This window comes from Rosa chinensis, chromosome 2 (genome assembly GCF_002994745.2).
Source record: "Rosa chinensis cultivar Old Blush chromosome 2, RchiOBHm-V2, whole genome shotgun sequence".
Taxonomy (NCBI): Eukaryota; Viridiplantae; Streptophyta; class Magnoliopsida; order Rosales; family Rosaceae; genus Rosa; species Rosa chinensis.
Window position 1 is genome coordinate 22,704,255 of NC_037089.1, and position 27,354 is coordinate 22,731,608.

Genomic DNA, 27,354 nt, shown 5'->3' on the forward strand with positions numbered 1-27,354 from the left:
GGAATAGTAAGGCAATTGCTTGAATGGAATCCTCACCCAAGTTTAAGGCCCAACATTCACAAGTCCCTTATTTGTAGCTTGCTGAGTAATGGGGTCCTACGGGATCCATCTGGCGCTGGTGAAAGTGTGGTAAGGCAATTGCTTGAGTAGAACCCCTCACCCAGTCAAGCCCCAACATTCACAAGTCCATTATTTGTAGGTTGCTGAGTACTAGGGTCTTGCGGGATCCATATGACGTTGATGAAAGTGTCAGCTTCCAGAGAGTCTGGGTCATTACGAGACCCAATTGCCAGATATGCATGTGAATCAAGGTGAAAAATCTTGGACAAGCGAAGTTTGACTGCTCTCACGTTGTAATAGTGGCTGATTTTAGCTGATTATCAAACCGTCCCGTACCGCATTGGTTACCAACATTCTTACTACATAATGTACAAATTACGAACTTCATTGTCACTACATACCGGCACGGATGTAGGGGGTGGTTGAGGTGTGCTGCAGCACACCCCAACATTTTGGGGGGAAAAAATTATTATATATATGTATGATTAAGATATGTTGTAGTCCGCAAACAATAAGTAGACAACTAGACAAATAAAACTTTTCTCCTCTTTCTCTCCTCTTTTTCAGTTTTCTGTCTCCTCCTCTCTCTACCCAGTTTTGCACTTCTCATACTCAACTCTCACTTCTCTAATTCTCTTTGCACATCATTATTATAGGCGTCGGTCTCTCTCCTTTCCTGCTCTCATTCTCATTCTCTCAAACTTGCTAAGGTATTACACTTTAACTTCTCTTCTATAATGAAATTTTTGATGAAATTAGAATGTAATTTATGTTCGAATTTAAGTAATTCATGTTAGAATTTGAGTATTTATCGATTTCTTCATCTAAGTAATTAAATATATTGATCCCTAAAAATTTAGCGCACCTCAAATTTAATTCCTGCTTCCGTGCCTGACTACATAATGTACAAATTACAAACTAGATATTTATTACTTGTCGAATGGAAGAATAGATCCGCAGACCTATTGATTGGTTCATCTCGAACATCAAACGATTAATAAAATACTTTTTCTCTCTCTGGTCTCTACTTCTGCAGTCGTCCCCAATCCTCATTCTCTGTAGTTGTCATCTTCTTCACTTTGACAGATCTGAGGGTTATGACTCTCAAGATCTATAGATCTATAACTCATCAACCTTTAGATGCATAATTCATCACCGGATTTCTTCTCGCAAGCCTCTAAATTCCGACGATCGTTCACAAAAAGAGAAGTCGTAGCTAGTAGCCGAGGCTTCTGATATGGCCAGGCTTAAGGAGTACACGGCCGAGGAGATCGTATTGGCTACTGATAATTTTTCTTGGCGGTTGAGATCAGAGTCTGTAGGAATTTGGGGCACTGTTTATAAAGGCTATGTTGACGATGCAGCAATTTCCATCAAATTCCTCACCTCCCCCGAGGAACGTGTTTTTAACTATATGGTAAACTTTCCTGTTCTCATTGTTACTTTCACTGTTGGATGATTGATTGATTAGGGTCATCGCTTCTCCAATGAGTCGGTCACTTGGTATTGTGATCTCCAATCCCTGATATGATTGATTACGGTTTAACTATATGGTATCGCAGGTTAAGTCCCTCGGATTAATTAGACACCCTCACCTTCTTTCAATGTTGGGCTTCTGCTCCGAGCTCAAGTGCTTTGTCTATGAACATATAGAGTATAGTCGCGTGCTGCACGAGGTCGTCAAGCAAAACCTTCATTGGCACGATCGCATTCGTATTGCCAATGATATTTGTTCGGCCTTATCCTACATTATTAAGAGGGCTAGGTGTGAACCTATTGTTCCTGACTATCTCAATGCATCCAACATTCTTGTCGATCGCCACCTTAATGCCAAAATCAATGTTGTGCTGAAAAGATGCGACAAGCCTGATCTTGCATGGGATGTAAAGACTTTTGGCTATCTGGTTCTGAATCTCTTAAATGGCATTCCCGGAAATTGTTTTTCTTACTGTTATGTTAGATGGTTTGTTGGTTTGCCCCAGGGTTTGGACAAGACGGCAGGTCAATGGCCTATGGATTTGGCTGAGAAATTGATGAATGTGTGCCGACGTTGTGTAGACTGTAATCCTAGAGATGATTTTAGGAAAAAGTACATTATGGTGATAATAGTGAAAAAGATGAACGATATTAGAGAAAAGGCTGATGAAATGGTCAGAGGACGTGCAGGAACATATGATCTAGTTACCAGTGGTAGAGATCAGGACTCTGATATTCCAACACAATTCTACTGCCCCATATATAAGGTAACTTTTTATGTGTTTGATTATTTACTAGGTAAATTGAAATAAAGTAAGTGGTTCTTAGAACACGAGCAACTAATCAAGTAGTCTATTTTTGAGTGCAGGAAGTAATGATGGATCCACATGTGGCTGCCGATGGATTTTCCTATGAGCGAGAAGGCATAGAGAAATGGTTGCAAACCGGGCACGATACATCACCGATGACCAATTTGAAGCTCAATAGTAAAATTCTTACCCCTAATCGTACCCTTAAGATTCTTATCGAAGACTGGTATCGTGAAAGATGAATTCCTTATCCAAATCCATAATTTCTTTTTAATTGAAGTAATTGGAATAATAGTTCTCAAGTCTGTCTGATACTTCTTGAGCTTTTATCAGATTTTTTTTTGGGTCAATATCAGATATTTTTAGAGTTAATTACATATAAGTGCATATTTGAATGTTTTTTTAGCCATAAGGCTACCAACTAATTCTTGCCACTAGATTAAAAATGGTGTTATATTTTAGATATAAAAACCAACATATTTACATAAATGCCACTAGAGTAAAAAGTCAACAACCATTCTCTTTCTCCTCTCCGGCGAGGTCTCCGGTCGACCTCTGGCCAACTCCGGCAGGACTCCAGCCGACCTCCGATCAACTTCCGGCAAACTCCGGCGACTACAAAAACTACTGTTACTAACACCAAAAGCTACTGTTACTAACACCAAAAGCTACTATGGCTTATGGCTAGCAACAAAAGCTACTCTTATGAAATTTTCGGCAACCTCCAGCGAGGTCACAAAAGTTACTGTCACCAGCAACAAAAGCTACTGTCACCAATAAAAAGATATGCTCCCAAAAATCAAAAGCCACTAACACCATTAACAAAAGCTACTGTCACTGACACAAAAAGATACTCTCACCAGCAACAAATGGCTACTGTCACTATCACCAGTAACAAAAGCTACTCTCACCATCACCAAAAGCTACTCAAGCAAAACAAAAACTACACTAACCAATACCAAAAGCTACTCCTACCAACAACAAAAACTACTGTCACCAACATCAGAAAGCTACTGTCACCATAAACAAAAGCTACTGTCACCAGTAACAAAAACTATTGTCACCAGAAACAAAAGCTACTGTCACCAGTAACAAAAACTACTTTCACCAATATCAAAAAAGTTACTCTCAGCAACACCAAAAACTACTTTAACTATCACTAAAAGATACTCACACCAACACCAAAAACTACTATCATGCAAAACAAAATCTATTCGCACGATTGAAAAGCCTATTACCAAAGATTAACAAAGCTACTATCACCAACTGAGAAATCTATTACCGACCAACACAAAAACTATTATGAAACATTAAAACAACTATAAATTTACAATGTCGAAGGCTTGCAATGCTCAACTACTATCACTGTGTTGAAAAGCTACTATAACAGTTATAGAAAGTTACTAACATCAGCTTAAAAATATACTAACGTAGCCGTAAAGTACTGTGTATTTAATCCAAGTTCCAATTGATGTTACACACCTCCTTGATCTTTGGAACCTAGACTCTTTTCTTCTTGACAATTATTTCAGTTTCCTACCAGATGACGATTTCAGCAGGTCCCTCTTCTACATAGTCCCAGTCATCATCACCATTATCATTTGCATTTTCGATCTGCCACAAATATCACAAGGAAACATGAAAAACCATCCTCCTGATAATATGCTTCTATCAAAGTATTCCAAAATAAGAAGCAATTGATATTCCCAATGAATAGGATTCTCTCTTAATCCTACCAAGCAATTAATGCTTATCTCAAACATAATAGAGTTCTGACGAAACAGTAATTAAGCATCAAAGAACAGTATATTTGTGCTTCTAAATTAAAGTTAAGCCTACTATGAACATGTACACAATCATATGTATATCTATAGATATTGAATAATTTAAAAGCTGCAAATAACAACGCAACAGGCAATAAACTAAAAAAAGCAAGCACTTAATCAATATATAAAGATAAATGAAAAAAAATAAAAAAACCTCTTGTTTGCGAGATAGTTGGTCATCTTCCAGAGCCTTAATTATGTGTTCCTCTTCTTCTTCTTCTTCTTCGATTGTTTCTTCCTTTGAATCTCCATGGCTTCAATCCAAGCTCTCTCTTGCTCAAACATAATCCTCACACTCTCGGACCTCTTGGATCTTACAGCCTCGCCTCTTCTTCTTCACCTCAGGCTCTGTGAGAGCGATCTCATTCCTAGCTCCGATCTCCCACTACCGTAGTTGCCGAGCACAGTACAGGCCTCTGTATCCGATAAACCGAATTGATCGAGCTCTTCGTCGTCATCATCTCCCAAACCCTAGCTTTTCACGATGCAGATGTGTCACGCCCCTGATTTTACACACATGAAAATCGATATATATAATCCCATAATTACATATGCGTGAACATTCAGCCATCAATACAAAATACCTAGAAACTTTTTCCCTTTTAACCCAAGTACATATTGATGCCCTGAACCCACTATGTCAATATTAACCCTCTCCACAAAGTAATATATTACAATGCTTACGAATTAAATTGTCAACAACAAAATAAAACGTAAATGTAGCTTAGAGTAACTATACAACGGAAGTCCTTATCAACGGTAAAGTCACAAAGATAGCTTCCTACCGTAAAGCTGCAAAGGCGCCACCTCAGCTTCAGCCACGATTTTCCTGACCTGCAGGATTAACCCCTACACCATTCTATTGAATAGTGCACCGGGTTGCCACACAACAAACCCGGTAAGCTTATGAAGCTCGTATGAGTAACTCAAAACCACAAAGCAAAACACATTTCTTAAGTCACCTCAACCTAAACATGATATACACACAGCTCACACCTACGGCCATCAATTCCATAATCTTTCATATCATGTCTATATAAGTCAACTGGTGACTACAGCCTCATGTTAAGATTCTCAACTAGCGTCCCATTACACAAATTCAATCAAACAAGACTTCCTCAAGTAATGTTTGATGCCATTCTAACGCCCTACGGCGAATCCCAAACCACGCTCATTCCCTCCCCACTAGGAGCCTTTTTGTCATCAACATGACATCAAGGTGAAAACAATGAATCACCTTCCTATCCTCACCACAGAGTACAATTCATCACCACTATGGCTCTTAATGTAAATCAAACCATCAATCAATACAATCAAGGAGAAACAAGGCAATCACATATCAAAACAAGCAAAACAATTCATAGTAACCCCTGCATATAATTTAGTTCAGGAGGTCACATTAAGTCAAGCAATTCAAGTCAAAGTAGTCATCGAAGTCCCACACCCTGACATCTGTAGGTAGCCCCAACCATCACAGCAATCCTCTCGATCTTTGTTAACTTAATAACAATTCAGCTCCGTTACCGAGCAGTCATCACACTGATCATCGCACAGATTTCACCAATCATCACGCAGATATTCATCATCCTACTGATCATCACATAGATTTCAAGGATCATCACATAGATAGCAGTTGCCCAGCTGATCATCACATAGATTTTACCGGTCATCACGCAGATAGCAATCATCCTACTAATCATCACATAGATATCGTTGGTCATCACATAGATAGCGATCATCACATAGATTCACGCAGATATCGCCAGTCATCACACAGATAGCGATCATCACAGAGATTCATGGCTAGTCATCACACCGATATCAATCATCCTACTAATCTTCCTACACAAGCTACACAGATATTTCTACACAAGCTCTACATGACAATCATCACAAAGATTCATCATACTGACGTCATCGATTCATTACACAAATATTCCTACACAAGCTTTACATGACAATCATCACAAAGATTCATCATACTGATGTCATCGATTCATTACACAAATATTCCTACACAAGCCACATAGATATTTCTACACAAGCTTTACATAACAATCATCACAAAGATTCATCATACTGACGTCATCGATTCATTACACAAATATTCCTACACAAGCTTTACATGACAATCATCACAAAGATTCATCATACTGATGTCATCGATTCATTACACAAATATTCCTACACAAGCCACATAGATATTTCTACATAAGCTTTACATGACAATCATCACAAAGATTCATTATACTGATGTCATCGATTCATCACACAGATATTCCTACACAAGCTACCATATCTTAAATCTCACTTGAGAGGTCATACTAGACCCATGGTATCTCAACACATGATATCCTACAATCACAACTCAATACACAATTTCATCAGTCATCACACAGATAGAAATCATCCAATTCATCACACAGATTCCACCAATACATATATATATATATATATATCACTCAAATATATATATATATATATACATGATTATTCACTTAGGAATACCATTAATACCAACTATAGTAGTAGTTAACCTAATAACTCCAAGACAATAGAGTAATCTCGCTCATAACAAATATCGATCCTGCTCATAACCAATATCGTGAGATTTACTCACCAAACGATAAAGGTAATCCGTTCATTAATGAACCTTGTGAGATTACTCACCTTTGAATCCCGCTGCGTCTTCACACGAGAACCAAAACAAGCACAATCGCCGCAATCCGTTCAACAAGTCCAACAAGCACCTGAACACCTAGGGTTTTGATTCAGTGCACGAATCACAAAATGATTAAAGTTCGAAACCCTCGTTTTGAACTAAATCCCTATGAGTAATGCCAATCGAGGCAAAACCTCATCTGAGACCTCCCTAAGTCTCCAGAGTACTTCCACGATCGAGGTGTCCAAACCACAAGTCGATCGGAAGCTTGAATCCTCACGGATCAAATAAATTCACCGATATGAAACGGTAAAAATCATAACAAATCCATTCGAACTCCAAAATTTGCATATTATATATCGAAACGCTCGTATTAACAAGTAAAACATATATAATACCAGAAACAGTCCCTTACATGGTCGGAAACAAGCCAGGACGCCGCCACAGGCGGTGGCGCACCGCCACCGGCCAAAACTCAATATTTCACAAAACTCCCAACACCAAAGTTTTTCATCTAAGCATGCTTGTGAATTTTCATAACTAGCTCGAAGTCAGAAAACAAGCATAAAGGGTCGAAAACTACCTCACAAGCCGTGGATTACTGTTCAGTCCGAGTTGAACTAAGTTTCACGTGAATCGATCCAAACAACCACCAAGGATCGATCAAGGAGGCTGCTCTGAGCTCCCCAAGCCCAGCTTGAAGCCCCGCCGACGTCGGAGATCGGAGAACCGATCGGGTTTGAAAACACCCAACTGCGCCGCCATCTACCGCCACCACCACTGAGAATTGGTGCTAGAGGACACCACAGGGACGACCAGACTGAGGAGACGATCCTATCTGGAAAGTTTCGTCGCCGGAGACCGCCGCAGTTCGCCGGAAAAGCCGGGTCCGGGTCGGGTCAGTCGAAAAACTTAGACACTGAAGGTGCAGCCAAGAGAGAAGAGAGAGAAAGAAAGTTTCCAAAAACAGAAATGAGGAATTATGAAGGTATTTTCGGAAATTCCCTATTTATACTAAAAGGGAAACTTCTTCCAATAGCCATAACTTCCTCATACGAACTCCGATTTTCGCGTTCCACATGTCCACGAACTCGTATCGATGCGCTCTACAACTTTCGTGAAGGAAGTTTTTAGAGAATCCCAACAAATAAAAAGTCAACCTTTGCAACCCCCCTAAAACCATATTCTTCAAATAATTATTCTCCCGAAACACTTCCGCTCCATCCACGAGCCACAAAATCGTCCAATATTCAGAATTTAGATTCTGGAAAATCCTCGGAAAATAAATACAAATTTCCGGGGCATCACAAGATGAAAGGAAGAGGAGAGGAGAGGAGAGGAGATCCAGTTCCAGTCGGCCAACGTGATTCAGTTCCACCGAGTTAATAGGCAACGTGACGAACACTGCCGAGTGGGTCCAGCGAGTCGACGGGGACCGTGACGAAGGTCGCCGTTGTCCGGCAAGACGGAGTAGAGAGAGAGAGAGAATGAGGATGCGATTTGTTTTTGAAACAGATAAGCTCTATTGAGAGAGAGAGAGAGAGAGAGAGACAGAGACAGAGACAGACAGAGACAAAGACAGACACAGAGACAGAGATAGAGACAGAGACAGAGAGGAGAGAGAGAGAGAGAGAGAGATAAGGGCAAAATAGGTATAGCATAAAAAAGCTGACGTTTTTGGGCTCTAAAGTGGCCTTATGAGAACAAAAAATGTTAGGTGGCTTTATGGCTAATTAAAGTTTCAAAATGACACTTACATGTAATTTTCTAATATTTTTATTGGTTAGATTTCCAGTTGTTAATAGTACTTGATCATCTTGCTTTGACTTTCGAGTCAAGGCCGGATGAATTAGTTTCACTGGTATTTGCTCATGTATGCCCATAATCTTTCCCTTGTCAACAATAACACATCATATACGTTCAAAGAAGATCGCGTACTGTTTCTGTATGTATTCATGTATTCATAATGTCAATCTTTACCCTTTAATGTACATGCATAATGATTTTCTCCCATTGTAGATATAACACGCATGATAGACAGATTTCCATTTCAAAAAATAAAAAATAAAAAAGTCAAGTAAAACATATGACAATGAGGCACAGTCGTCTATTTTAAGAAATTTTACCAGTACTAGATCATGAAGAAAGAGTATAACCTAAAGTGTACTTCCATAGTACCTGGCGAGCAAAGTCATAGCATTACATTACAAAAATCTCACAGTAGAGATGAAGAGTATTACTTTCAGTAGGAAGCGGGGTGTTGCAAAGCCAAAATTGACTTGCTTAATTTTTGGCACCATCTTTTTAAAAATCAGAAGGGAAAAATGAGAGAGAAGAAGCCAAAATTTGCCAAACCGAATAGTCTTATTTCATGCTATTAAATGAGAGTTGGCAAAAATGACAAGGCACCTGCACTTTCTCGAGTGGACCCCACTCAAGTTTGAGCCCTAACATTCACAAGTGCCTCATTTGTAGATTGCTGAGTATTGTGGTCACGAGGGACCCATGTGACCGAATGAAGGTGTTAGCTTTTAGATAGTTTGGATCATTACGAGGCCCGACTGTCGGATGCTTGCAGACTTTTCAAGGTGGAAAACCTTGAGCTAGCGGGATTTGACTGATCTCACGTGATAATTGGCGCTGGATCCAAATGGTAGTTGGGCTCCTGCAGAGCATGAGTGGTTCATAATGTTCCTGGACTTGTGGGCTATCTCCCCCAGTCCAAATACTTTTATCCAAAAAAATAAAAACAGTCTTATTTCACCGTCACTTTATCTTTACTGACACAACTTCCTCCCTTACAAACTCCATCGTAGTGACTTTTGTTTTGGACCAACAAGAGACATGGATGTTTACTTTCCTTTTTTCTTAATTTCTCATTCACGCGGAAACAAACGGAAGAAAATTTTCCCATGATTTTCACCAAAAGAGACTTTTTTCTTCTTCAGGGAGAGAACAACTTGGCATAATTTATTTGTTAATGTTGTTTCATTCCCATCCAGTGATTGTTCTTCTTCATAAAGCTACCGAATTTTATGTTAGATTTTTTTTTTTTGGGGGTTCTCTTCCTCTTCCTCTTAACAATCTTTCTTGGTTCTCATTCTCGTCCTCTTCCAAAAAAATACAGTCTTCATGCTCTTCACTATCACAGTCATTTCTCACGCAGAATCGTCTTCATAATCCTCATCATCATTCAAAGTTAGATTTAGACCTCAAAATCCCCAAGTATAATAATCGAAGGAAGATCTAAAGATGAACCGCCTCTACTTTCCCACAACCCCGATCTGTGGGTTTTCTTGACTATTGTTTATTGGAGTTAGTATGTTGACCTAGTTTTTCTTAGGGGTTGGCATTTTTTACAGAAAATGCGGTTACCGACCTGAACCGCACCGAACTAAAACTGTTTCGTTTTATGATCACACCGCACCGAACCGTATAAAAGTGGTTCGGTTGCGGTTTCGGGTCATAAACCGCCCGATTTAAACTGACCCACACCAAATTTATTTTAATTACATTTTATTTATTTATTATTTCTCTATTGATGGAAATGTTGGTTTTCAATATATAAGAAATCCATTTTTAATTAGGTTTTCAGTGTGTAATAAGTTGCTATGTTTGCTTGATCATTGATATATATATATGTGTGTGTGTGTGTGTGTGTGTGTAATAAGTTGCTATGGTCTTTCTGCAAGTTGCTTGATATTTGGGTGACATTTACCGATTTGTGTGGACTCTAAATGCATTCAAAATTTATTTACGCCTTATTGAAATTGTTAGGTAAAAATAAGCCTGATTTTGGCCCTCTCTTTCTAGTTGAAATTGATAAATTGCTCCAAACCAAAACCGACCCGCACCGCACCGAAAAATGGTGGAACCGAAATAATCTGTTCAGCCCTTTTGTAATGCGGTTGCCCTTTTGTAATGAGGTTGCGGTTTGATATATAGGCCAACCGAAAAAAGCGGTTTGGTTGCGGTTTAGGGCTCAAACCGAACCGAACGGCACCGCGCCCACCCCTAGACTTTTTCTTAACAATAACTTCTTTGGTGTAAATTAAGATTATTTCATTGATAATGCGAGAGGCGCTGGAATGGGTTTGATGAGAGAGAGAACCTTGCTTTGAGCCAAGAAATAAAGAAAAGGGAAAATATCACAAATGGTCACTGAGTTATGATCTATTCGACACTTAACTCACTGTATTTTCAACAATATCACTTAACTCACTCACTATTACATATGTCTCTCACTTAACTCACTGTCGTTAATTTTACCGTTAAAAGCCACTAAAATTGAGGGTAAATTTGTCTAAACACTAAAAGAATGCATTTCTGACTTAAAAAAAATTCTGAAAAAAAAAAAGACAATTTTTTTTTTATCAAATTATATATTTAAATTAAAATAAAACTCTTTTTTATTAGAAATTTCAGAAATTAAAAATATTGAAAAAAATCTAATAAATTAAAAAAAATTTAAGTTAAAAATGTATGTGTAAGCGTTTTGACAAATATACCCTCAATTTTAACGGCTTTTAACGGTAGAATTAACGGCAATGAGTTAAGTGAAAGGTGGATATAAAAGTGAGTGAGTTAAGTGATCGATATTGTTGAAAATACAGTGAGTTAAATGTTGAATGAGTCATAAGTCAGTGACTATTTGTGATTTTTTGCCTAAAGAAAATGATATTTCTTTAGTATTATCTTTTGGTGGTTTTACAACTGGAAAATAAAATATATATGTTATTGGAATTGAAAATTCTTTCTAAAGAAAATAGAAGTATGCATGTGTTTGATTTTTATGATTATATGCATTTTCATTGTTTCTCCTTGAAAAAAAAAAAAGTAAATGAAAATGTCATCAGAAGGTGGAGTCTTTATTCACGGCATCAGGAGCTTGGGATGTACCATTAGTGAAGTCCATCTTCCTACCTCATGAAGCTAACACGATGTTACGTATGCCAATTGGGCTCAGAACTGTACATGACAAGCTTGTTTGGCATTTTACAAAGACAGGAGTGTATATTGTGAAATCGGGGTACTAGGTGGCCAGAGATATGCAGAACTAGAAAGCAGGCCCTGTTGCAAGCACAAGCCGTGATGGTAATAATTTTATGTGGAGTTTGAATATTCCCCATGAAGTCCGTATTTTATGTGGAGTACTGCCATCCATATAAAAATTCATGACACATGATTAAATATTGTTTACTCCCTGAACTTTCAGGGAAAAAACAGTTCAGTCCCTGCCTTTTCAATTTCACACGTTTACTCCCTCATCTCTTAATTTTGGACCAATAGGTCCAATTTGTTATTATCCGACCAAAAATGTCTATTCTACCCTCAAATTTTTTAATTAATTAATTTTTTTTTTTTGAAAAGATTTTTTTCTCTTTTGTTTTGTTTTTTTTCTTTCTTTTTTTGATTGAGCAGATGAAGAGAGGTTTTGTGTTTCGGATTGATTTGGTTGCTTTAGAAATTTTGATTTTGAAGGAGAAGAGAGGTAGAAGAAGAAGAGATAAACAGAAAAGGAAAAAAAAAGATAAAAAAAATAAATTAAGAAAAAGAAAAAAGATGAACTGAGGGTATAATAGACATTTTAATAGAGTTTTTTGACGGAATGGACCTATTGGTTCAAAATTGAGAGATGAGGGAGTAAACGTGTGAAATTGAAAAGGCAGGGACTGAACTGTTTTTTCCCTGAAAGTTCAGGGAGTAAATAGTATTTAACCCATAAAAAATTATGTACACAATTTTCTACCACGTGCTATGAATTTGGAGTAAAAGAGAATCATTGAAAATCTGTGTTGTTGGCAGCGTGGTGCCCCCTCAAAAAAGGTGCTTCATAGTTTATGGGAGTGCCCAGGGGCTAAGGGTGCATGGATCGGAAAAAGTCATTTTTAAAAGGAGTACATAAGATATGGCAGGAGCATTAATCTTTCTTTGTACCATGTACACTTATCTGCTACTGAACATGAACTAGCTACCTTTTGTTATGTTGCATGGTGGATTTGGCGAAACAGAAACCTTCACAGACATGGGGAGAAAAGTATGGAACCTGGTGAGTTATTCCAAGTAGCAGTTGACTGGCATATTGAATATGAAAGGAACTGCTTCAAAGGTCAAGGACATAACAAAGACTGCTTATCCAATTCGAGTCAGTTGGAAACCCCCTCATGAAGGAAGCCTAAAGATGAATTTCGACGGAGCGCTTCTGATGTAAAGAATGATCTGTGTGGGCTGGGAATTATTTTCCTACATAGCCAAGGAGCTATGAAGGGTGCAATGGCAGTCTCTCAAGTCGGAAACCTCCCTCCTCGTTTGGTGGAAACCTTGGCCTTGTTGCATGGTCTTTGGTTTGCTACATGTGGGATTTCTCAGCATTGAAGTGGAAGGTGATGCACTCTTCAGTGATTAATAGTTTTGATGATTTAAGTTTTGAGTGACATATTATTGATGAAGTCAAGTCTTTAGTTTAGTCTTTTATTTTCTGTAGTGGGCACTTTGTAAAACGGGAAGATAATGGTATTGCTCACCGTTTAGTAAAGGAAGCCTTGAAACTTAGTCAACATTTTCTTTATTTGGAGTTGGGGCCTAAGTGGCTCCATCAATGTGTCAGTGGGGACTTTCAATATGAAGTCTAGTTGGGAAGCTGCTATGTAATCTCTATCGTCGGGTGACTGATTGCTAACGTGCTTTCCACAAATCATTGTAATCGATTCATTTTCAATGAAGTTCTTCTTTGACAAAAAAGAAAAAGAAAAAAGTATGCATGTAAAAAAAGAAAGGGAGCATGCAACACTATCCTTTCAAAAAAAAAAAGGGAGCAACACTATATAGATTAAATGAGGTAATTTGATCCAACTCCAAAACTCACACCCCGTATTAGATGTAGTCTAGATGATTTTTTTTTTTTTTTTGTTAATCACGGTCCTAGCTATGACTCAACTGCCACATTAGATTTATATCATTTTCTATCTTACTGACTCAACATCTAAATTTTTCAATCCTAACATATCCTTATATAATATATTTTGCACAATAAACAGTAAAAGGTCAGTATATTAATTGTCCTAAATTATTGTAATCTTGTTAATTTAAAATTAGCAAATTTAATATGTTGACTTTAATTTACATTACTTGTTTCTTGATTGAATTTAAAAGAGGAATCTATATATATTAAGACATTATTCTTCCTTGATCTTGTCTATTACATATTGCCTCATTCTCCTCCTCATTCTTCTTTTTTTTTCTTTCTTTTTTTCCACCAAATCATCTTTTTTTTTTCCATCTCCTTCTTCCACGCATATCTTCTTTCCAACATATACTGCTCATTTCTTTGTTTATTTCTTTTTCTATCACATCTATATTTATTGTGTGGCTTCTCCCTTCTTAGTTCGTTTTTAGGTCTTACCAACGTGATTCTTCAATTCACAACTATCTTTATTGTAGACTTTGTAAGAAGTTTTTGCTTACCTTTAATATAGAATCGACCATGGTGTTATAGGAAAGATTTGTCCAAGAATTTGATTAGACATTTTTATTTCACATTTGCATGTCTTATTTATAGGTAAGATTTCTTAAGTTTAAAAAAAATTAAAGTTTCTCTATATGTTTATATATAAGGTTCTTGTTAAAAGAAAAAGACATTATGTGCCTTCGTCAAAGTGACTGACGGAGAGGGAATCAAAGAATTAGCGATTACCATCAATCAGCAAGGATTACGGATCAATCAACATTTAATGTCATCATTGTAATTGATGTTTCCGTTGTAATTCTCTCCCTATATAAAGGGACTATGAAATGAAATGAGTAGACCAATTCCAATTCTCATTTTACTTTTACACGTTATCAGCACACTCAGAGCCAATAGCCAAGAAAAAAAATCCTAATTTTATAGTTTCATTCCGTCGAAGAAAAAAAAAACCAAAACCCTAGAAGAAGAAAAAATATTTTCTTCTTTTCTGCCGCCACCAACAAAAAAAAAATAAAAAATTGGGCTTGTCCAGCCCTACAGACCGGCCATGACCCGCCTTAGCCTTCCCGTCCAGACCTCCTTCGTTTTCCTTAAGCACCGGAGATCGGATTCGTTGCCGTTCCAGATCAGCGCCAAGCCTGACCTAGCCCACATAGACGCTCGCCTCTCGTCCTGCACCGCCTGAGCACTCACGGCCCAGCAAGCACCATACCCGTCCCGGAGAAGACTCACTTGAACCCGACCTCTGCCATCGTCCTGCTCACCGGCGTGGCCTCCCTCTGCCGTGCGTCTCGCTCGCAACCCGCTCTCACCCAACACACTAGGCCGCGTGCTACAGCACTGCTCAGTCTCCGCCCTAGCTCGACGCAGCAGCATACCAGAAAAACAGAAAACCAGAAACAAGAAGAAGACGCGAAGAAGGAAAAAAAAGAAAAAGAAAAAAATATAAAAAGTGACTCGGCCCAAATAAAAGGTCCGGCCCAGCAAAAAAAACCCGGCCGAATTAAAAAAAAAAAGTAGAGAGAAAAAAAAAACAAATGGGCCTTGAGTGGTGATGCAGCCCAATAGAAACAAAAGAAAAAAAAACAAAAGAAGCAGGCCTGCGGCCCAAAGAGAAAAAAAAAGAGAAAAGCAAAGAAAAAGAAAAAAACAAGGCCTTGTGGCCCCTCTAAGAGAAAGCAGCTCAGTTTTTCTCAAGCTCAAAAATATCGCTACGCACGCCTGCATCAACACGCGCGTGCGCTAGGATTGTTTTATTTTCTCCAAACTAAGTATGTTCTCTTTTATTTATTTAATTTCATACTATGATATATTTAATTGTTTATAATTAGAACTTTTGAGCATGTTTAATTAGATAATTTTTTTTTTTTTAAGCATGCCTTGTTATTTATGTTTTATATGATTATCTTTAAGCATGATTCTATATTTTATTGTTTATGTTTTATTATGAAATTTTGAGCATGTTTTGTAAGTACTTGGACTACTCCCTTCAACACATGACTTTCCCAAGACAACAGACATGCAAAGAACTAGGAGAGATACTCTCCTAATTGCTCGCAGAAACAAAGGAAATAAAGGAGGATCGCATGAAGAGAATTTCAAGGAAGCTATCTCACTGATCTTGAGATAAATGTCTATTTAATACATATCATATTTACATGATTCGAAATTGATATGCATTGATTTTAATTGATCTCAAAATCTCTTTATATATGCATAACCGATTACATGCTAAAAAGAGTTTTAAAACCCTTCCATGTTTATCTTATTCTGTGATTAAGATACGATTTGATTGAGGGGGAGTCCTGCTCCTATAAAAGGGTTTTCAAACTAATTCATCGCAGAGAGTTTTTGGTTTTTTGCATAAAATTGGTTTTTGCTTGAACTTCTAGTTTGGTTGTTTATATCGGTCTTTGAAAACTCTCAGTGGTTGTTTCATGTGTTTCATTGCTTTATCAATCACTTGCATAATTCATTCTCAAGATCAGTGAGAAGATTGAGTACGAGGATGATTGAATACAGATTAGCTAGTAGTAGTTGATGTTGAAAAATTAGAAGTTAGAACAGTTGTAAAACAAGTTAGCATCTGTTGCTAAGTGAAAGTGTTTGTTATGAACAACACTACTTGTATTCTGTAAACTCTATTGATTCATATTGGATTGCCTTTTCGTGTTGGCTACGTTAAAAGCCACGTAGTGAAGTTTGCTTAGTGGAGAGGTTTACACTGCGTTAGCAAATCTCAGTGTTATGAATCATATTTTCTTTGGATAAACTTAGATACGTAAAGTTTTCTCTAATATTGGTTCCATCTAGTATTTTCATGTTTTTATTTTATTTACGCTTATATAAATTATGCGTACGCATGCTTTATATTATGCTATTGTTTACATTTTATTTTATGCATCGTATATTATTGCTGTTATTATGTGTAGTATATAATTTGTTGTATATCTGTGAAATTTGAGCATGCCATGTAATTTATTTTTTATATATGCTATGTTTTATCCTTTATTAAGTGCTATAGTTATCCTTATTTGATGCTATACATATAAATTCTGTTTTGCCATGATAATGAAAATTTATGTGCATTACACACTTACCGTGATAAAACATTTTCACATAGCATCGAAAAATGTGACCATTACGAATCTTGGTTTTGAAATCTAATTCATATGTTTGGAAAATAATTCACGTGGATGTCTTTATGACTGCGTAATTTATTTATTCTCTTTTGTTTATGTAGATGGCTGATCCAACTCGACCTTAATTTGACATTTTGGACTCAGAAGGACTTGAGTACCACCGTTGGGTTTCCGATGTAGAAACTGCCTTTGTGGCAAAAGACTACACTGCCACCATCAAAACTTCCACTGACCCCAAAGACGATGGATCGTCTGACAAGGTGAAAGTAAATGCCTTAATGTTTCTGAGGCGACATATTGATCCTAGCCTACGCTGGGAGTACCTTCAGTTGAAGACACCCAAAGAACTGTGGGATGCCCTTAAGGGACGTTTTGGGAACATTCATGACACCTTGCTCCCAGAACTGACCGTTCAGTGGAATGAAATCTGCTTGTTTGACTACAAAAGGGTCAATGACTTCAATAAGGACATGTTACGCCTAAAGGGACGTCTAAATTTCTGTGGAAAGGAACTCACATAAGATGATATGATCCAAAAGACTCTTTCTACTTTTCCTACTTTAGCACTTATACTAGCGAACCAGTATAGGCTGGAATATGACAACAAAAGAATCACAACCTTCAATAAGCTGATCAACCTACTGCAAGTGGCTGAGAAGCATAATGAGGTTCTTTTGAACAACAATGTCAGGCCTGTTGGGACAAAGAAAATTCCCAACGCTAATTATGGCAAAGTGAAAGGTGGAAAGAACCCCAATGCAAAGGGGGTTGGACGTGCTGATCCCTACCCATGTGGCAACCAGGCACCATGTGGCAAGGGACGTGGGGGTCGTGGTATGGACCGTGGAGGCCCTCCCAATGTATGGCGCAGAGATAGTGGTACTGGCCTTAGTGGTCATGGAAACAAGGTGCAAAGGACACCTAAGAACCCTTAAGTCAAACATGATAGAGTTGGCAATGAACCATGCTATAGGTGTGGAGTCATTGGGCATTGGTACAACAACTGCCAAGCAAACAACAGAGTGGCAGCCAATTACAAGAGGTATAGAGAGTCTAAAGAACAAGAGGCTCACTATATGGAAGAAGGAGGCCTCACAATTGCAGACTTTAATGGCAACAAGGAACTTGCTCAGTCAATCGATGCCCCAGATTTTGATTGATCTGCCTTATTTATTTTATTTTCCAAAAACAGTTGTGAAGGCATAATGCCTATTTTTAATTAGACAATTTTGGTCTTAAAGTTTATTTCAATAATGGTTTGATGAATTAGATTTTTAAACAAGACCTTGATTTGATTATCGTTGGCTTATTAATACGTTTCGAATTTTATTATGAAGCACTGAATTTATTCAAATTTATTTACTACACATATTTACATGGTTCGAAATAGCACTATAAAGATGTAAAGCAATACATCTAGAGAAAAAAATTATTAGAATGAGAAGATTATCATTCTACTAAAATAGACATACTGTAAAGAATATGAGATATATTTTATAAATTAATTAATAATACCTCCCATTTATTTGTAGGAATGAATCGAGGAGAACTTGAGTGCTTAGTTGATAGTGGGACTACCCACACCATATTAAGAAATAGGCAATTATCATTAAATTAATAGCCTATAATTCCTCTGTGACTACGATGATTGGATCATCACAAGTAATAAAAGGGCGAGGAACTGCCAAATTTTTGCTTCCTAATGGCACAACATTTAAAGTCACATACGCTCTATATGCACCAAGAGCTAATCGAACCTTGTTAAGTTTCAAAAATATTCGTGCCAACGGTTATCATGTAGAAACACACTGTGAGAATGGAACTGAATACCTTTATATTACCTCTAATGAATGTGGAAGGAAACACATTTTAGAGAAACTTATGAGTCAATCTAGTGGACTATACCTCACGACGATTCAGATCATTGAATCCTACGCTATCATCAATAATGAAATGTGAGACACTGCCTCATACAAGCTTTGGCATGACCGCCTATGGCACCCCGGTCGTGACATGATGATCCGTATTTTAAAGAACCCACATGGACATCCATTGTTTCGAGTGAAAAATAAAATGGGAGAAAAATCCCCCACACTGCAAGGTGTCGGTCCTAGTACTGCTTAAATGCAGCCATTGCCTTCTGAAGTACCAGTAGCACTACCTCCCTCCCATTATACCTCATTGATGATTTTAAAGGCACATCACTCATTTTGCAAAGCCTGTTCTTTAGGAAAAACAGGATCGAGACCTTCCTATGCTAAAGACATAAAACAAAACATTCCATTCTTACAAAGGATACAAGGAGATATCTGTGGACCTATCCTTCCAGAAGGCGGACCATTCAAGTACTTTATAGTTCTGGTGGATGCTTTGACACGCTGGTCACATGTTGCTTTATTGTCCACAAGAAATGCTGCATTTGCAAAACTCCTAGCACATATTATATGTTTAAGGGCTCACCACCTTGATCACCCTATCAAGTTTATAAGGCTTGATAATGCTGGAGAGTTTACATCAAAAGCATTTGATGAATATTGTATGTCTGTTGGGATCGATGTAGAGCATCCTATACCCCATGTGCATACACAAAATGGTCTCGTAGAAGCCACCATCAAAAGGCTACATATGGTGGCTAGGGCACTGGTTATGCGCACCAATCTACCTATATCTGCCTGGAGTTATGCAATATTGCACGCAACTTTACTTATTCATTTCAGACCCACTGCTGGCCAACTATTTTCTATGTACCAGTTGGTAACTAGATATGAGCCTGACATTTCACACTTACGCATATTTGGTTGCGCAGTATATGTGCCTATTGCGCCCCCACAGCGCACCAAAATGGGTCCTCATAGACAATTAAGTATTTATGTTGGATACGAATCTCCAATAATTATCCACAACTTGGAACCCTTGACAGGCGATCTCTTTATCGCTAGATTTGCGAATTGTCACTTTGATGAGACAGTCTTCCCATTGTTAGAGAGAGATAGGAAAAATGATTTTTTTAAGGGAACGACAGGAATTGTCATGTTTGTCCCCACCCTGTCTCATTTTGATCCTCGCACTTCACAATGTGAAAGTGAAGTGAAAAGAATAATCAATCTTCAGAACGTAGCAGATTCGATGCCTGATGTGTTTACTGATATTGCAAAAGTGACAAGATCACATATACCAGCTGCAAATGTGCCTGCAAGGTTAGAAGTCCCCAACAAGAGGTACGGCGCCGCAGATAGAGGCGTTGCAACTACACTTAGTGGAGGTGTGTGGTTGAGACCGTGGCTCCCCAAATGAAGAGGGGGAGGCCACCTGGTTCGATTAACACTCACCCAAGGAAGAAGAGGGCGAGTAAGGCACAAACCGATCCATTAATTATCAATGTAGAGAATCCCTCTCATGAGATTGTCTCTGATTACAGTTATGTCCATGAATCAATACTGGAGGACACTCCGATGTTTGAAATGATTCCAGAGAACAAAGAAATCTCAATGGATTATGAGAGTGCGTATGAGTTGATGGAAAGATCTTCCATACACATTGATGATGTATTTGCATATACTGTTGCCCAAGAAATCATATAGCACGATGATATTGAACCACGCTCTGTTGCAGAATGTCAACAAAGAGCAGATTGGCCTAAATGGAAAGAAATAATCTAGGCAGAATTAGATTCTCTGACAAAGAGACAGGTATTTGGTCCGGTAGTGCTAACCCCACCAAGTGTAAAGTCTGTAGGACATAAATGAGTCTTTATCAGAAAGCGTAATGAGAAGAATGAAGTCCTGAGGTACAAGGCTCGCCTTGTGGCCCAAGGTTTCTCACAACGACCTATAATTGACTATGAGGAGGCATACTCTCCTGTAATTGATGTTATAACGTTCCACTACTTAGTTAGCTTGGTAGTTTTCTAAGGACTGGAAATGCAGCTCATGGATGTGGTTACTGCATATCTCTATGGGGATCTTGATTCAGAGATATATATAAAAGTATCTGATGGCCTTACATTACCCAAGTCAAGTGACTCTAAACCATGAAGTGCATTTGCAATTAGGTTGAAACGCTTACTTTACGGATTGAAACAATCTGGGCGGATCTGGTATACCCGTCTAAGTGACTACTTGATTGGGAAGAGATATAAGAATGATGAATTATTCCCCTGCGTATTCATAAAGAAAACAAGTTCCGAATTTGCAATTGTAGCTGTATATGTCGATGATATGAACATAATAGGTAGTCTTGATGAAATAAGAGAAACCGCGAGCTACTTGAAATCCGAATTTGAGATGAAGGATTTGGGAAAATTCGATTTTGTTTAGGCCTTGAACTAGAACACCGAGTTTGTGGAATACTAATCCACCAGTCTGCGTATGTCCAAAAGATGCTCAAGTGATTTAACATGGACAAAGCGCATCCTGCAAGCACTCCCATGATCGGTCGAAGTTTGGATGCAAAGAAAGATCCATTTCGTCCAAAGGAAGATGACGAAGAGGTGTTGGGAGCTGAAATTCCCTATCTAAGTGCAATATGCGCATTATTGTACTTAGGCCAATGTACTCGACCAGACATTGCATTCTCAGTGAACTTGTTAGCTAGATTTAGCACAGCGCCAACACAGCGTCATTGGAATGGTATTAAGAACATTTTTCGATACTTAAAAGGAACCATTGGCTTGGGACTGTTCTTTCCCTACAGAGAGACAAGTGGGATCGCAGATGGAACTGCAATCCCTAGAGGAAATGTTGATGGCGAAAGCGCCACTCACTACACGGAAACCCCAAATGATGTTTTGGTTGGTTTTTCTGATACTGGGTACCTCTCTGTCCCACATAAAGGTTGTTCCCAAACTGGTTATGTATTTACCATTGGGAACACGACGATATCTTGAAGATCAACCAAGCAAACCCTTGTGGCTACCTCCTCGAACCACTTAGAGATCATTGCTCTACATGAGGCGGTTCGTGAGTGTGTATGGTTAAGAGCTATCATTACATATATTCGAGGGACTAGTGGTTTGAGTTCTACCATTGAAGAGCCTACTTGCATTTATGAAGATAATGTAGCTTGCATCGAACAGATGAAGCTAGGATATATCAAGGGTGATAATACAAAACACATATCACCAAAGTTTTTCTACAATCAGCAACAACATGCCCTCCTCAAGATTCAAGTGAATCAAGTAAGGTCTAAGGAGAATGTGGTAGATTTGTTCACCAAATCATTGCCTAAGGCCATATTTGAGAAACATGTGAAAAACATAGGAATGCGAAGACTTTCCAAACTCCCTTGATTAATGTAAGGATCAGGGGGAGGTGTAGACGTCAGAGGGAGTCTAACACACATATGTCATCTTCAAATGTAAAAGGTGCGTTGTGCTCTTTTCCTTCGACCAAGGTGTATTTTTTGTCCCAGAGGGTTTTTATTGTTACTTGGTAAGGTTTTTAGTGAGGCAACAACTCATGCACCATTTCGTGTTTGATTTGGCACAGGGGGGAGTGTTAAAGGAAAAGCACATTATGTGCCTTCGTCAAAGTGACTGACGGAGAGGGAATTAAGGAATTAGCGATTACCATCAATCAGCAAGGATTACGAATCAATCAGCATTTAATGTCATCATTGTAATTGATGTTTCCGTTGTAATTCTCTCCTTATATAAAAGGACTATGAAACGAAATGAGCAGACCAATTCTAATTCTCATTTTACTTTTACAGTTCTCTCATTATCTCCCACTTTCTCTTTCATACTTTTTATCTTTTAATTAGGTATAGGTTCTATATGTACATATTTGTACATTTTGATTAGATTGATGATATATCCTTTTTTTTTTTTTTTCTGCTTTGTATGTTTAGGTAGGTTAAATTTCTACCATTTAACTTTTAATTCCTACTATATAGATACAACTGAAGCAATAATGTTTGAATTTTGTTCTAATGTACATCTGCCATCCTATAATGTAGGTTTATAAGTATTTGATATTTTTAAACCTACATCTTAAGTATACTGATTTCATAGGATTGCATTTAGTCTTATATGTCTTAAAATTATTCATTGATGAATTTTATTTTTTGGAATTTGGATTTTTTTTTTTTTGAACCAAATCAATTCTCATTCAACTCAAGCCAGAATGACACGGATACATTCATCCCTTGCCAACTCTATGGGCAAGTCTAGAACGTGGCATGCTAGCACCACTCATTAGACAACCAGTGCTCACTTATTTAAAAGCGAACCTATACATTATGAAAAAACATAATAAATAGGCTAAGTCTAAAAAATAAAACTTAAAATTGGGCAAAAAACATAGGTGCACAAGAGTGCATAGAAGCCCAAGACCCTGACTGCAAACCCTAGGCCCAACAATGAAAGCTCAAATTCATCCGATCTTCACAACTTGCACACCGCTCATACGCCGACAGCTGCCCACCCCCGCCGTAGACCACCACCTCGAGCTGTCATCCTACCTCAAGAAAGACCACCGTCATGCTCCACCATCAAGGCTTCCCTTGCCCCATAGGTAGATCTAGGGACGAAACCCCATACATCCAAGCCGCACGAAACCTTATCAAAGGTACCCGCACAGCCGCTGCCGCCATCTGAAACCAAACCCATTTCGCCGCCGCCCTCGTCATTCCTGAATCAGTGAGCATGAAGCTAGTCTGCTGCCACTTCGATCCGAACAAATCCAAAAAACCCTCACTGCTAAACCGAAGGCAAAGCAAAATCAAAGGTCAGTGGACCATATTCCATCCATCACCTGTCCGGCAGCATCACCATGTCGGCAACGCCACAGGACAAGAAGGAAATCGCTGAAAGTCGGTCTTGGACTGGCTGCCTCTCTTTGTTCATTCTCCACAGCGAGATTTTTTGTTTTGTTTTTTTTTTTGGAATTTGGATTTGAAAGTTAAAATTGTAATTCAATTAGTGAATTTAGAATTATTTACCTTATTTGGTTCTAAGGGTAAAATATACTTTTACAAGAAACAAATTGATCGCAATTAATACGAAAAGATGCACGGACTACATCCAACTTTTTAATAACAAAAATGATTTAGATTGAAAAACCGGGTCCTTGATCCAAAACACGAAAATTAGCTAAAATTATCTCACTTACCCCATCAACAAATTTTTATTCTCACTAACCTAATTTAACATAAAAAGACAATTTTATCCTCAGTTAAATTAAACAATTACATCCATGCCACTCGCTTCTCCAGCACGTCGACTCTCTCTCTCTCTCTCTCTCTCTCTCTCTCTCTCTCTCTCACACACACACACACACACACACACACCCCCCAGATCCACCACTCTCACCAGATCATTCCTTGGAAGAAGATGGCGGAGATGTTTCAATCGAGCGCCTTAGCAACCCCAACAACCCCCTACGTCGATTCCGAACTTGAGGCCTCCGAGCCCAGCTTGCTCCACTGGATCCTTCGTCGGCGGTAGCGTCTTGTTAAGCGCCTCAGCAACCACGACAACTCCTGGCCCCGATTTCAAACCTAACACCTTCTTCACTTCTCTAATGGTGGTGATGTCGAGGCCGTCAGAGTCCGACTGAAACTCTCTCTCTCTCTCTCTCTCTCTCTCTCTCTCTCTCTCTCTCTCTCTCTCTCTCTCTCTCTCTCTCTCTCTCTCTCTCTCTCTCTCTCTCTCTCTCTCTCTCTCTCTCTCTCCCCCTCTCTCTCTCACAAATCCGATTGGAGGAGCAGTACTGCCGTCAGAGAAAAAATCTTGGCACCGAGAAGCTGTCGGTGGGGAGAGCTTGTTCACGAGGACCAAGACGCTGCTGAAGGCTACTTCCGGTCCTGGGTCTGCAACCGGAAAGAAGGGAGAAAATGACGGGGTGCCCAAATCATTTTCTAGGTGGTCAAATGAATAATCACAAGGGGGAAATGAGAGAAAATAAGTCAAAATTTGCCAAAACGAGTAGTCTTATTTCATGCCAATGAAGGTTGGCGGGAATAGTAAGGCAATTGCATGAGTGGAACCCTCACCTAAGTTCAATCCCCAACATTCACAAGTCCTTTATTTGTAGGTTGCTAAGTAATGGGGTCCTACATGATCCATGTGACGTTGATGAAAGTGTCGTAAGATAATTACTTGAGTAGAACTCTCATCCAAATTCAAGCCCCAACATTCACAAGTCCTTTATTGGTAGGTTCCGAGTACTGGGGTCCTGCAGGACCCATGTGACACTGGTGAAAGTGTCAACTTCTAGGAAGTTTGGGTCATTATGAGGCCCAATTGCTGGATATACCTGCGGACTTTTCAAGGTGAAAAACCAAGGGCAACCGTAGTTTGACCATATGATAATGGTACTTGGTTCATAATGCATGTAAAAAAGTAGGGCTGACATTTTGGGCCTTACCAGTCGATTATCAAACCGTCCCATATCGCATTGGGCCCAATTATCGGCTTACCCACATTCTCACTACATAATGTACAAAGTCCAAACTTTAATAATTACTCGTTCATCTCGAGAACATCAAACGATTAATAAAATCTCTTGGAGTCTTCTTCTTCTTCTGGAGTCGTCCCCAATCCTCACTCACTGTATTTGTCATCTTCTTCACTTTGACAGATCTGTGGGTTATGACTCTCAAGATCTATAGATCTAAGACTCATCAACCTTTAGATGCATAACTCATCACCGGATTTTGATTTCTTCTCGCAAGCCTCTAAATCCCGATCGTTCACAAAAAGAGAGGTCGTAGCTAGTAGCCGAGTCTTCTGATATGGCCAGGCTTAAGGAGTACACAGCCGAGGAGGTCGTATTGGCTACTGATAATTTTTCTTGGCGTTTGAGATCAGAGTCTGTAGGAATTTGGGGCAGTGTTTATAAAGGCTATGTTGACAATGAAGCAGTTTCCATCAAATTCCTCGCCTCCCCCGAAGAACGTGGTCTTACATCTAGGGTAAACTTTTCTCTTCTCATTGTCACTTTCACTTTTGGATGATTGATTGATTAGGGTTATGATCTCCAATCCCTGCGCTGCTATGATTGATAAATATATAATGTATGTACGTACATCTGCAGGTTAAGTCCCTCGGACTAACTAGACACCGTAACCTTCTTTCAATGTTGGGCTTCTGCTCAGAGCTCAAGTGCTTTGTCTATGAACATGTAGAGTATAGTCGCGTGCTGCACGAGGTCGTCAAGCAAAACCTTCATTGGCACGATCGCATTCGTATTGCCAGTCAAATTTGCTCGGCCTTGTCCTACATTATTAACAGGGCTAGGTGTGAACATAATATTGTTCCTGACAATCTCAGTGCATCCAACATTCTTATCGATCACTACCTTAATGCCAAAATCAATGTTGTGCTAAAAATATGCGACAAGCCGGATTTTGCATGGGATGTAAAGACTTTTGGCTATCTGGTGCTGAATCTCTTAACTGGCATTCCCGGAAATTGTTTTTCTTACTGTTATGTTAGATGGTTTGTTGGTTTGCCCAACGGTTTGGACAAGACGGCAGGTCAATGGCCTATCGATTCGGCCGAGAAATTGATGAATGTGTGCCGACGCTGTGTAGACTGTAATCCTAGAGATGATTTTAGGAAAAAGTACATTATGGTGATAATAGTGAAAGAGATGAAAGATGTTAGGGAAAAGGCTGATGAAATTGTCAGAGGACGTGCAGGAACAAATGATCTAGTTACCAGTGGTAGAGATCTGGACTCTGATATTCCAACACAATTCTACTGCCCCATATATAAGGTAACTTTTTATTTGTTTGAATATTTGCTAGGTATTTTCAAAACATGCAACTAATCAAGTAGTCTATTTTTGAGTGTTGCAGGAAGTAATGAAGGATCCACATGTGGCTGCTGATGGATTTTCCTATGAGCGAGAAGGCATAGAGAAATGGCTCCAAACCGGGCACGACACATCACCAATGACCAATTTGAAGCTCAAGAATAAAATTCTTACCCCTAATGGTACCCTTAAGCTTCTGATCAAAGATTGGTATCGTGAAAGATCAATTCCTTATCCAAATCCATAATTTCTTTTTAATTGAAGTAATTGGAACTAAAAAGGCTATTACTTGGTCGGTCTGATACTTCTTGAGCTTTTATCTGGTATTTTTATTGGTTGGACTTCCAATTGTTAATAGTACTTGATTATCTTGTTTCGACTTTCGAATCAAGGATGAATTAATTTCAGTGGTATTTGCTCATGTATGCCTATAATCTTTCCCTTGTCAACAATAACACAGTCATCATATACATTCAAAGAAGATCGAGTACTGTTTATGCATGTATTCATGTATTCATAATGTCAACCTTTACTCTTTAATGTACATGCATAACGATTTTCTATAGTACTTCCATAGTACTTGGCGGGCAAAGTCATAACATTACATTACAAACATCTCGCAGTAGAGATGAAGAGTATTACTTTCAGTAGGGAGT

The 27,354-nt window shown here is 38.6% G+C and overlaps 1 protein-coding gene across 3 annotated transcripts; it reads left to right on the plus strand.

The window, feature by feature from the left end:
- Positions 1-976: 976 nt before the first annotated feature.
- On the plus strand, positions 977-27,119 carry LOC112186564 (putative U-box domain-containing protein 50). 3 transcript variants are annotated; one of them, XM_040514318.1, is made up of 3 exons: positions 977-1,477; positions 25,976-26,659; positions 26,742-27,119. In XM_040514318.1, exons 1-3 carry the CDS (start codon positions 1,298-1,300, stop codon positions 26,943-26,945), a joined length of 1,068 nt encoding a protein of 355 aa, XP_040370252.1. In that variant the 5' UTR covers positions 977-1,297; the 3' UTR covers positions 26,946-27,119. The 3 variants fall into 3 exon arrangements, with proteins under 3 accessions (XP_040370252.1, XP_024180790.1, XP_024180789.1); XM_024325022.2 differs by lacking the exons at positions 25,976-26,659; positions 26,742-27,119 and adding exons at positions 1,623-2,303; positions 2,405-2,717 and having other exon boundaries at positions 994-1,477; XM_024325021.2 differs by lacking the exon at positions 977-1,477 and adding an exon at positions 25,420-25,853.
- Positions 27,120-27,354: the final 235 nt, after the last annotated feature.

Excerpts from the sequence above, each read along its gene's own strand:
- LOC112186564 (XM_040514318.1), top strand. The coding sequence starts at position 1,298 with ATGGCCAGGCTTAAGGAGTACACGGCCGAGGAGATCGTATTGGCTACT. Across the intron at positions 1,478-25,975 it reads AACGTGTTTTTAACTATATG|GTTAAGTCCCTCGGACTAAC; the intron begins GTAAACTTTCCT and ends GTACATCTGCAG. Across the intron at positions 26,660-26,741 it reads TCTACTGCCCCATATATAAG|GAAGTAATGAAGGATCCACA; the intron begins GTAACTTTTTAT and ends TGAGTGTTGCAG.